General features: G+C 44.1%; 1 protein-coding gene across 1 annotated transcript; it reads left to right on the top strand.

Annotated features, from left to right (window-relative positions):
* The first annotated feature begins 2,813 nt into the window (after positions 1–2,813).
* LOC149342083 (male-specific histamine-binding salivary protein-like) lies at positions 2,814–11,899 on the top strand. Its single transcript, XM_089544383.1, has 5 exons — positions 2,814–2,930; positions 6,167–6,318; positions 7,290–7,357; positions 8,713–8,799; positions 11,769–11,899. The coding sequence occupies exons 1-5, from the start codon at positions 2,814–2,816 to the stop codon at positions 11,897–11,899; spliced, it is 555 nt and encodes a 184-aa protein (XP_089400509.1).
* Positions 11,900–12,615: the final 716 nt, after the last annotated feature.

Genomic DNA, 12,615 nt, shown 5'->3' with positions numbered 1-12,615 from the left:
GAACGCGGGAATTTTCTATGTACAACTCCTTACTGTTTCGTAAGCCTCCACGTGGTATGATGGAAGATTAAATGATCGTGCACTGTCACAACACACAGGTTTTTAAGCTGCAAGCAGCGAAGAGGCTGTATACCAGTTTTAATTGAATTTCAGCATTTTCATCTTTGTTTTAACCGAATGACGGCAGCTATATTTGTTCTCTGATCTATTCCCTGAAGCAGAAGCCTGAATCAACCTCAATCAATAGGGATTCATTGTGTTCGCGTGGACGATGTCGGCAGTTTTAGAGAGGCAGTTCACAATTTTAAGCGAATGAAAATAGACATCCAGCATAGTTCTGACAACAGCGGCCCGAAATATACAATTTCTTACATCTCAGAACGCAGGTACAATGAACGGGCAATACCTTACATCTCAGAACGCAGGTACAATGAACGGGAAACACCGTTGCTTGACGATGCAAGCCGTATTGTCGAGTAAAGCTATAGCCGCCCGGCAGCAGTCGTCGGCGTCGCTTGTGCACAACAAATCAGGCCAATTTAATTATTGCAGACAAGGCCAAACATACTAAATACTACTAGAATGTGTATGTTCTAGTACGTTCTAGAACATAATAGAACGTACAGTCTTTGACAAAAGTAACCAGGCTGCATGGTCTGCTTCTCATTCGTATAGTAGAGCCCTCACGGCTTCCCTATAGATGAAAAAGTTCCTCAAGGCTGAGAACAGGGGTTCTCCTTACCATACAGAGATTTAGAGCTTGAGGGCTGGCATAATAGCTTTACTATACGACTGAGAAGCAAACCATGCAGCCTGGTTATTTTGGACAAAGACTGTACATACTAAGCCCTGTTCTACGAGATGTCGACATGTTACCTGGCTATCAAGCATTTCACATTTTGGTTCTAGCACTCATCACCGCTAAGTGATCGCACCGGCTCAAAAGAAGCGCTGATATGACACCAACTCAACGCAGCTTCCATTTCATTCTGAACGAAAGCGCCTGGAGATTTCGCACTTCGTGTATCGTGTATTATCTCGCAGGACACGCTTGTCGAATACACGGGCTGATTGCTCAGCGATATGCAGGAAAACGTGGAGGAAAAATCAACAGCCACGGGACCAGGGGAAGTCTCGCGGCATGGCAGCCGGTCAAACGAAGTGAATGCGGCGAGTGCCGTCGGTCGGTAGGGACGATGAGAAATCGTGGCATCGTAATGCGAAAAACGGAAATGTCTACTGCCGCCTGACTACGCCACTAAAACGGCCAGCGAAACTGATGTACACCAAGCATCGACGTCGGCGTACTATAGTAAAGCAAAGTGCAACGTGTAAACATAGTTTGCATACGCGCACTTCCAATTGAAATCTTCTCAAGCTAACTGCTTCGTTTGAGAACTCGGTGCTGGCCCCCGCATGCTTGGCTTTTCCGAGCCGATTGCCGTACGTATCAAGTTTGCCGGAGTTCCGAAAGGAGCTGTGATGTTCAGCGTGCGTAAATCAACAAAAGACGCAGCAGCCTTCGTTTTGCAATTTTTCGAGCCCACTTAAGCAGATTTGCTGCTCATTCATTGTTCTATCATCACAATGCAGCCCGGCGCTTTGACAGAGAAAGCGAAATCACTCAGTGTAAAATTGCGATAATAAATATTTACTGCTCGTATATGAATGCAATTTGCATTATGCTTTCTGAAGCAATGCCAGGTGTTTGAAGCAAATAACACAAAAATAAATACTTATGTTAGCAATTCCATTACTCGTGACCGGCTTCACTTCATTCGATGTAATGTCGCTTAAGCTTGTCGTGTCCAAATCCTTATGAGGGCAAAAAAGGCTCACAGCGTGCTTATTTAACCTTGTTTTCCCTATAAACGGCTCTTAAAGCAAACTGAAGAAATCTGGCTCTCTGCCCGACGGCTCCCAAGGGAATCCGTACGAACATGGCTGACTGACTACCTGATTGAAAAAGTCATGTTTTTGTGGACAAATGTACATGAGTTTCTATTGGAGCCATTTGGATTCTAGTTGTCATGTACAGGTTCGAATAGAAGGTGCCCTATACAAACCCCTTACGTGACAGCTAGAACCCAGATGACTAGTACAAAAACACGTGCAAACGTCTGTCCACAGAAAAAGGATATTTTAGTAGTGGTATGTTCTCACTTAGTAGCCTCGCTCTATAATCCTTCTGGATAAACCTAACTGGACAAAAAGCTGCTATTGGCCTACCACAGCCAAACAGAATAAAATGAAACATGCAAACTAAGCGGATCTAGGAAGAATGCCAAATGCAAAAGAACCGGATTCTGTCGCAGCTCATGAGATTTCTGGGAAGCCACAATTTGATAACCGTGTTCTCTGCATCGTGAATGACGTTGTTAAAAAAAAACGACAGATGTACCTTTTTTATATTGTTATTTTCCTGCCAAGTACCAGCGTAATAGACTAGGGAAGCACACGAGAGCATAAAAACTTCTCTCTGAGCGCTCTCTTTTACCCGTGTCTCCACGTGATGGAGACCAAGCAATAACAGTCACTGCTATAATGTGGGCCCGGACATCGGCAGTGCAAATAGGTCATTTTCATTGCTTTGTTTTGTTTCTGTTACCGGTATTTTTGCACCGAGATCGTTGGCCGCAGTTAGGCATGCTTGAACTGCGCCGCGGATACAAGCGTACCGATAAAAAGTGACAGGCTTTAAGAAGTAAACAGCATGAAAAAAATACGAGGGATCTAACAGACGACACATTTATTTTAAACGATTTCGAAGGCTTGTGTGTTGCATGAACTGCGTGCTCTTGCAGAGGCGTACCATGGGATGCCTTGCTCCGTTGACGTTAGGCAGTGTATGCACTTTGCTGCTATTTTTACCGCTTGCCTCTAGTAAAGCAGACCACCAACTGAAACGCGATATGCCGAATGCTTTCAAGGTGAGTATGAAGTGATATGCATTTCCGCCGCTTGAAGTGCACTAGGAAAAAACTGAACAGGGCAAACCAAAACCTCTAGGCTTATGACGCGTGTGCTACTATTTCTCGAAAAAAATGTGTGTACATATTATCAGGTAGTGATGACGGCAGTTCGGCAGTCAGGAAGACAGCGAAAAGACTTCCAAAAGGAACTCTTTATTCGGGCTGTCTCGCGCCTAGAAAGAGGTGAATGACTCAGCGGCGGTCGTCGAACAGAATGCCTGACGCTCTCGGCCGCGTCCAGTTCAAAGCTCACAAGCTTTCCAGAAATAGCGTTGTAATTAACCACAACATTCTGGAACAAAGTTGAATTGGTTCCTCCTGGCTGAGATCATTCGAGATAAATCTGGTCACATCTTGCGTCACCGACAAAGGCATGAAGCCGCGTGCCAGCGGCAGTGAGCATGACGAAATAATTATTAGAAAGTTTTGCGGCAATATCATGGTGCGAACATGAACGAAAGACATGTACAGGGGCGATGGAAAGAAACGCAATTAGAGCGGAGCCTAGACGCTCCTGTGTTCGTATTTTTTTCATCACGCTTTTACTTCCATGGTGACAAAAAGACACTAGAGTCGTCTGTGATGCATTCTAAAATGATTCTAACATCTCTTTCTCACCATCCAAGGAAAACTTGATGAAAAGTAATTTGAACAGCGAAGCACGTAGGCGCCGCGTTGTTCGCGTTTCTTTTCACTGCGATAGTACAGGGAGAATTTTTTTAGGACTTGGGACCGGCGTGCAGTAGTGCACTATGCAGCATTTGTTTTAGCCCATTTAGCCCCCCCGCGGTGGCTCAGTGGTTACGGCGCTCGGCTGCTAACCCGAAAGACACGGGTGCGATCCCGGCCGCGGCGGCTGAATTTCGATGAGTGCGAAATTCTAGAGGCTCGTGTGCTGTGCGATGTCAGTGCACGTTAAAGAACCCCAGGTGGTCGAAATTTCCGGAGCCCTTCACTACGGCGCCTCTCATAGCCTGAGCTGCTTTGGGACGTTAAACACCAATAAAACCAGACCAAACCAAAACCATTTCTCTCAAATGGCTAATAGAGATGACATTTCTAAACGACTATAAATCTTGCTTACTTATAAAAACAACGAGGTGGAAGTGACAGGAAATGAACTGACACGCAAAGAATTTAATCGCTTCCTTTGTGGACATCCGCATATTTTGCCCAGTAACAACATGAGTGCGCTCTGGGCAAGCAGTCTGATGCAAGAAACTATTTGTTACAAAGAGGGACTGCAAAGCATTCCAACATCGTGAGTGCGAAACTGTAAAATGAAAACTACTGATGGCTGTTCGATTTGCAGTTATATCCTGGTTCTAGCATAAATTTACAGTTCTGGCTTTTGTTTCGGGGTACCTCTGACGCGATAGACGAACAAGTGGCCGTAACGGTGGCGCAGAAGTTAAGACAATTCGCGCAGAAAAACGTCGGCCTTCATTGAACACGTTGCCGGTAACTGATGGCTAGTAACCTATCCTATTTAATTTTTGTCTTTTTATGGAAATTAGTTCTCACAGTTTTAAAAGAATTTCTCAGAATCACGCTCCCTGTCAATTTTGGTTGAGTGAAAAGCATAACGTCGAGTTAAACAGAATCTGCTTAAGTTGTAAACCTTTTGTCGACAACAAACAAGCTGTCCGAATTTCTTCTCAGCCATGTATTGCACTTTTCAACCCTCTACATCACCAGGTGGTCAAATTTATTCCGGAGCTTTCCGGCACCTTTCTCGCTATTTAGTTTACTGCTGCCTTTCTTCCTTCTCTCACAGCGTGGTTGATGTGTCTACTGAGAAGCGAGACAGGTGCTGAACATTTTCCGTTCCTCTAAAGCAATTCGCACGCTCTCCTGCCCGGCCGCGGCGGCCGCCTTTCGACGGAGGCGAAGCGCATAGGCGCCCGTGTGCTGTGCGATGTCAGTGCACGTTAAAGATCCCCAGGCGGTCGAAATTATTCCGGAGACCTCCACTACGGCAGCGCTTTCTCTCTTTCTTCTTTCACTCCTACCTTCCTCTCCTCGCTTAAGGCGCAGCTGAGGTATCCACCGAGATGTGAGACAATTACTGCTTTATTTCCTTTCGTCAAAAACGATTAATACCATGGGACGTCACAAACCAGGATATGGTTACCAGAAGTGAATATTACGGACTCGACGGACTGCTTGTGCTATCGCAAGGGAGGCTGGGCATTTTCTAGGCGTCCGCGGTGAGAGTTAGTGACCTATATTCTTCCAGCGTGTTTAAATGTGTCTATCGCGGACGTAGGTTATGGAATGTGAGCAAGAAGTGTGGATCGAACTATCAATCGCTTCCAGTTTTTTTCCTGCTAATAAGATGGTGAAGACAGCCTGCAGCTTGACCGTTATTCGTAGCTTTCGGCAAACCGGCACAAGCTCCGCAGAGCAAGTACGATCGTGTGTTGAGCTATATGGCGTCGCAACACCGCTCCGGGGCCGCCTTATAATTACGGCCTTCAGCCGCTGGGCTACCTTTTAGGGTGTTGCTGTCGGCTTGGGAAACCGGGGCTGGGGCGCCGGGAGCTCTGACGTTTCGCTGCCAGGCCTTCAGTTGACATGTTAGGTGAAGCTGTCGTGAATCGCACGGAGGAACAATGACGTGCAGAAGCTCGGGCCAGTGCCTCCTTCCTCCGTCGAAGGGCGCGGCGTGTTAAGGAGCGGCCAGGAATCACAAGCGGAGAAAATCCCTGCCTCTGCGTAAGCGTTCGCGCTCGTAGCAATGGGTCGAGAGCAAACGTTAAGCGGTGACGAACACCTAAATGCGAGTGAAAGGTAACACCATTTCAAGCACATCCTCTCCGAACGGAAAGCGGAAGGACCCATAGTAGGGCCCGGTAGCGGTGCTCGGTAGCGGTGCCGTCATCATGGTGAACGATTCACTAGCTAAATCATAAATATACAAAGTAGAGGGTGCGACATATTTAAAGCCCACAATGAAAAAGCTGCTAGCGCGCATGATTTTCATTGCAACAAAAAATTTCTTCCCCTGTTTTCAAACTAAAATGTCGAGAAAAATGCCGCTGCACTTCTCTTCAAGATGAAGATAATAGCTAATATGATAGTAAGTTGTGTAATCCTTGCAAAGTTGCCGTTAATAGTTAAGGGTAAACGTTTGAACCAGAAAAGATGCTTAGTAAGCCAGATAAATAAGTTCGCACTCTCCTTCGCTGCAGGCCTTCGTGAACTTTCCATCTGCCGTCGCTTTCTACGACCTTGACAAGGATGGTGACCTCGATTGCCTCACTGCTGAACGGACGGAATTCAAAAAGAATCCCCTAAGCGCCACCTACATTTTCTCTTTCAAGGGTTTGAAGGGACACGAAAAGTATGTGTCAACTGAGACTTCTCGCGCATTGTTTCACCTTGAGATAGAGTGTGATCAATCAGTTCTTGTTAATAGCTATTGTGGAATTGCACGGATTTTATGACCAGAAAAACTGTTAAACACTGCCGTAAAGAAAAAACAGTGCCGCTCGAATTCGTTAAATGTGTCTCTTCCGTACAGCTTTAAAATTCTGCTGATAATGAAGAGAGTTCACTTTTCACTTCATTTAAAAAATTGTAGTGCCGAATAGCGAAGTTATACGGCGCAGACTAACAGTAATGTTGTTGCTGAATATCGGAAGCGGAATGAAAGGGCTCCAAATTGTGTATATCAGTGCAGCTTATTGGCCGTTTATTGCACCTAGGTTTCCTCTCCAGGAAGTTATATTAAAAATACATTTATTATAATAAACTTTTGTTAAAGAGAATGCGCTGAGTGGCTGAAGGGACCAATGAAGAGTCGTCGTCTCATATGCTTCTTATAAACAAACGGGGGATCGATGCTATTAAGCTAGAAAAAGGCAATGAAAGGAATCATGTACTTAAAAACGCATCCTACTGCAAGATGCAGGGTGTGAAGCAGAACTTGTTTGCTGCACACACAAGGACTCGCCAGCTCACGGGGTAATGGGGCCGAGTAAAGATTTGGTCAGCTTACTTTTGACAGTTGTTTTCGCTTGCTCCTGTTCTTGCGACCACGGCACGAAATTAGCTTATATCCTTATCGCGCGGCACATATCAAAGGATTTTTCGTAATTGTTTCCGTTGTGTTCGGCGCATGCTTATTGTTCGATGAGATTTGCTATTCATCTTATTGCTTTAGCCGACAAGATAATTACAGGTATTGAGAGTGAAGACTGGCCTATTCCATGAGACTGTGTCCTCTTTAAAAGGACACTATATTTAATTAAATGTGAGCCTTTAGACAACGACGAGCACCAAATTACTGACCACTTATGGCTTCTACTCCAGACGAGACATAATTTTCCGTGTGTATCCTGGGACGACTCCTGACACCAACGTGTTCACGATGAATGACGGTAAATATCAATCCGTTATGCATAATTCCTTTATTGTGCCTTGCAGACGCAATGCCAGCCGAGAATAAAGCAAAACATTTTTTAGTAATTTTAACCATATGCACCAATAAAAAAGACTAAATAAACGGGCCTAATCTTCGAAACATCATAGAGAATTAGAAAATGCTAAAGCCTATCTTAAACCTCAGCAGGTAAAGCGTTTAAAGTGCAAAAATGCTAACCTTCAGTGTAATTTACGTCGGGCTGTTGCCTTATGACTAAACTTGTAGTAGAACGTACGTTGCTGACGCAATTGTTCCACCTACACAGTTGCAGTTTACAATTGCAGTTTTCCGCCGTTGTTACCTTGCTGGAAATACGCGAATCACATATGCTTTTCCTGCACCCCTTGTAAGTTATGAGATTGAACTATAAACATTTATTATCCTTCTGCGGCTGCAGCAAACGCTTCTTTTGAAACTATGGATCTAAACTGAAAGATGTGTGCCAAAGTAACTGCATTTTCAGTTGCCTGTTTTATGCACAGATAATTAATCCAGTAGAGACGGCAATTATACTCAGCAGGATTTCGACGTAAATCACAAAAAAAATGTTGTTTCCTGGTAACTTCCGATGCCCTGAAAGTTGTGCCTGAATTTTGACTATTGTTGTTTACAAACACTGACCCATTTTGCGAAATTGTCAACACAAGTTTGGAGGGTTGCTTGTACCTCGGCATACCATTTAGCAGACGTCTGCCTCCGCAAGCCCCTCATGATATCCCGAATATTTTCGATAGTCATGTTTATTCGGCTCTTGTACCTGTTTCAGCAAACGCTTAGAAATCAGCTACCAATGAGACTCAGTAGTAGTACTACAACATTGTGCATCAATATTCACTCAGTACACATGAAGCCACTTTGATACCGGCGGATGTAGTGCAGTGGTCTGTAAAATAAGGGACAGTTCCAGAACATTTTCCTAACTTTAATCTCAAAACACGCTGCTCACAAAGCTTAATATAATGCACAAATTTCACGCCATATACTTGATTCAAAATGAATAAAAGTAACAGGTTACACTAGCAATTCAGACCTTGTTTCCACATTTAATTTATCCAGAAATGCCTAGGGGATGTTTAATCACTTAAAAAAAGTTTCACTCACTCACTGAGTTTGAAGGTGAAAGCAAAGCTTATAAGAGAGCCGTTCTTCACGAACGCTTACCGGGTTCCGCAAAAATCGCCCCTTATACTCTTTTTACGCGAACAAAACACAGCTGAAAGCGGCAGCCTTAAATGATAGAAGTCAGCTTAGAGCGTTGGTTATTTAAGAGATAGAAAAATAAATTATTCTGCTTGTTTTGACCCTTTGCAGATTATGACAATAAGCTCACGAACCATTTCATCTATTCCGACTATAAGAACTGCGCTGTCATGGAGTTTCCATTCGACAACAGGCAAGGTGAGCTTGACCGATCTGACGCTTGGAATCAGTTCACTTGTAATTATTTACTCAGGTTACATACAATTCGCATGCTAAAAACTTCAGACGCACGATCGAGAAACTATCTGCGTATAGCAAGGAGAAGCTATTTCATTTCAATGCGATGTGGATGGCTCCCGCGTGCGGCGTAGCGAAGTTTTTGCACAATATAATTTGTCTTTTATGACTATATTTGACTTTTTCTTTATTTGACTTTTATGTTGCCTCGTAAAACTTTGAACATTTTAATTGAACATACGCAGAATTAGATTGTTTTTATGAGCATTGAGGAAAATATAACTTCTGATTGAAACGATAATGTTCAGAATCACACTCGGATTCCAGCGTGCTCTTTCTCCCAACTTCAAAGTCACATTCCTGCTTGTGTAACGCGTCTGTGTGTATTCGATTCGTCAGTTATCACGAGGCGTCGCATTAACTTCACGTTTCAGCTACACCAAAATGAAATATACAGTAACGAGCACACAAATCGCGCTTTTGTAGCATTAACAACTCGCCAGTATAAATGTGTTATAAATGGAACAAGTTACGTCACGATAATGTCAATAAAAGGAAAAAGTATGGTCCAGGCCGTACTACGCTTAGGTCCACCCTCCTGTATGAATGCACGAGTCTGTCTGTGCCATACGATTACGCAGCCCGCTTACCTATTAAACTATACTCAAGCCTACCTGAACGAGATTAGAAAACATTTTGCATATCTTAGCACATAGTACTGGTGCGCTTGGCCACGGGCCAAGGAAACTATCTTTTCTACGGAACACATAAGAAAATTTCAAACGCTGAAGTCCGCTCCTTAAAGGGCAACTGAAGCGGTTTTAGAATTCGGTGAGTTTAAGGTTGCCGAATGTGCAAAATGTGCACGTATAGCCTGCGAAATCGTTTTGCTCTAGCATTTGAAATGGTGGCGTAATCGCTGAATAAAGTCGTCGTCGGCGTTCAGCTTCTCTGAAGTGCACAGCGACGGGCAGAGGCCCCGATAATGACGTCACGTATGACGGCACTACGTTTCTAGCAAAGAAACGGTTATTCTATGGAAGAAAACCGATGCCATCGAAGTTGAAGCTCACGATGCATTGTTTGACGCCACCTGACGACGCACAGCAGCATGCTGGCGCAAACAGCGAACATCCGAAATTCCGGCGACAATGACGTCAATGCCGAGTTTTCTCGCACTCCTCCAACGTAGCGAGGCCAAGCCTAAACATCGTCGCGGTTTTAATCGACGATTATGTCGCCATTTTAAATGCTAGTGCAAAAATACTTTACATGCTTTATCTAGAAGCTTGATTCGAATTCTTCAATAACCTCGAATTCTCAAAAAACCGTTTCAGCTTCCCTTTAATATTTGGCCGCACATGAATAATGGAACACGTTTTGTTCACAACTGTATTGAAACCGAGCGTCCTCAGTGAACACACCATTATTCGCACATTTCGTCGCACTTGTGTTTGCGCGCCGTCACCCGGACGGCGACCAAGTGTTCCCAACATTTCGACATTTCTCAGCTGATCCAGCTTTGCCCACGATCTAAGCGGCCGTGTTGCACCTTTAAACTATACTTTCCTCGAAAGCCGTTGCAAATTCAGCGTACTTCGAAGTGTTCGCCTGCGTCTAGCGAACGCCCGCCCACATTAGACGACGTAGATGGGGGCACATTGCACGAGGCATGGGCTGCATGCACGGTTTGGTGCTCATCATTTTTGAATGCGTAACCATTATACGGCTCGTTGCCAACGAAATGCTGCGGCGTTGACCAGCAGCAGTGACGTCACCAAGTCTCGCATGACGTCGGGACCACACCATAAGATTGTGACGTCTGCAGCTAAGCGAAATTAATTTTCTTCCCACAGTGCGGGAATTTGAACCAAGGACCTTCAGATTACAAGGCGAACATGCAACCCATAGACCATAAAACCGCGTGAATTCTTCGCGACAAAAAGTGAACCTAGTGAATGCATTTCCTTACTACCGTATGCGAATAAGTAGACGTCTGAGTAAAAAGGAAGGGATCTTTAATGAACCTCGCAACAGAGCTCATGACAAGACAACGCTTTTGATTCAAAGTACGTAAGTAGTCCTAATTCCGTCCATGCAACGGGCTAAAAGTTGAGACGTTTTCGAGCAGTCTCACTGTGGGCATCTCGGGACAATATTGGCATTCATAAGCGGAGAAAATTGAGCTTTTGCGCGGTGTCTTCTATGCAGATCTTTTCTTTACCCCTCACGCTTTGCTGCTTATGTGAAATTAACTCCACTTTTATCAACGCTATTGTTCTTGTGCCATGAGTTTTACGTTAACTATCACGGGAGCAAGCCCTTTTTGCACAAGTTCCTACCTCTTGCATGCCAGTTCAAGGGAGCACAGCACAGTCAGCACGCGTCGGCAAAACCGAAATCAGCCCACTGTGTGGCCACTGCCCATACTGGCACTCAGACAGCATGGTTTTGAATTCAACTAAAAATTATAGCTTGCCGCGTGTGATTTAATTGCTTTCTGGAGTTTTGTCAAGGTTTGGAAGGACGGAAGAACGCTAATCTCCAGATAAAGAGAGGTGAAAACGAAGGCGTTAAAAGCGTTAGTCGAATAAAAAACAATAAAATGATCCTGTCGACAATAACGGTTTGTTAGGTGGGAGCGCATCATTTATAAAAAGTATTTTAGCTCCCCTTCAATGATGGTCGCATAAATTGCAGCATTACGGTTGCCAATTTTTTTCTCGCCATTCCTGGTTGTTAAAAAAAGTTTGCGTGCTTAATTACAAATTCTTTTAGTTTAACTTACAGTGCGTCTTTGTTGCGAGCTGCGTTTTCTTCACGGAACGAATTAAAACCACAGTGTCGCATTTATTACTTTGTAAAGTTTGCTATTGCTTCTGCCACTTTTTCTTCAAATCATTAATTTTATCCTTTTGCTCCTTGCACAGAATGCACTTTGTGGGTATCACCTGAAGTAAAAGATGATGTCCCTCAAATCTGCATCGACCAGTACCAGGAGTATTGCGGTGAAGGTGTGATGGCCTACGACAAAGAAACCTGTGCACAGTTTGACCTATAGAAGCCTTGCCGCGAAGGCAGGTAACCTCACAGGCAGGTGCTTCCACTTAGGCCAGGCAGGAGAGACAATAAATTTGGTTCGGAAGTCTTGCATTTGTCGTCCAGTCTGTGAGCACCTCCAGAACTGGCATTATTGATTTGTATTTTATATATATAAAATTTATATCTATCTTCAGTACACACTGTCAAAGATGTCTATGACAGATTTTGAAAGAAATACAGGCTTTGGGTAGTCCGAGGGCTAGCGATGCGCTCTTAGATTAAGGATAGCGCTACTTTGGCCGTGGAACCGCACTAGCAAGACTTCGTGGCTCACGAGCTGCATGAATGAAAGGCTACTAGAACACAAAAATAATTTTGAGCAAGCTTGCAGGAACCTGGGAATCCATTGCGGAGATTGCTATTCAACTAGTTGTGCACCGGTTTTCCAAAAATGTAAAGCCTTGGCTAATCACAAAGACCAGTTAGTCCGGGAAATAATCGAGGCAGCTTCGATAGCGAGTCTGCGCGACGATTGTGTCAGCACGCCGTCTGTTGCTGTGACAAAGAAAGAATTTGACATGTTAAAAATGTGATTATAAATCTCTGTGATTATTTGTCTTATGTTTTTTTTTGGACGATTGAACGATATGGTTGTGACACATGTGTTTTTTGAGGTGGTGAAGAAGGTATAAGAAGCAGTGTTTCTTCGAAATAAAAACCAGTTATAGGTCAGCG

The sequence above is a fragment of the Amblyomma mixtum genome, chromosome 5 (assembly GCF_055824585.1).
Source record: "Amblyomma mixtum isolate Tamu chromosome 5, ASM5582458v1, whole genome shotgun sequence".
Classification (NCBI taxonomy): domain Eukaryota; kingdom Metazoa; phylum Arthropoda; class Arachnida; order Ixodida; family Ixodidae; genus Amblyomma; species Amblyomma mixtum.
This window is presented reverse-complemented; position numbering and strand designations above follow the sequence as displayed.

Bases quoted from the DNA above. Each gene is read 5' to 3' on its own strand.
- LOC149342083 (XM_089544383.1), top strand. From the start codon at position 2,814: ATGGGATGCCTTGCTCCGTTGACGTTAGGCAGTGTATGCACTTTGCTG. The intron at 2,931-6,166 runs GTGAGTATGAAG...CCTTCGCTGCAG, and splicing joins ATATGCCGAATGCTTTCAAG to GCCTTCGTGAACTTTCCATC. The intron at 7,358-8,712 runs GTAAATATCAAT...GACCCTTTGCAG, and splicing joins CGTGTTCACGATGAATGACG to ATTATGACAATAAGCTCACG.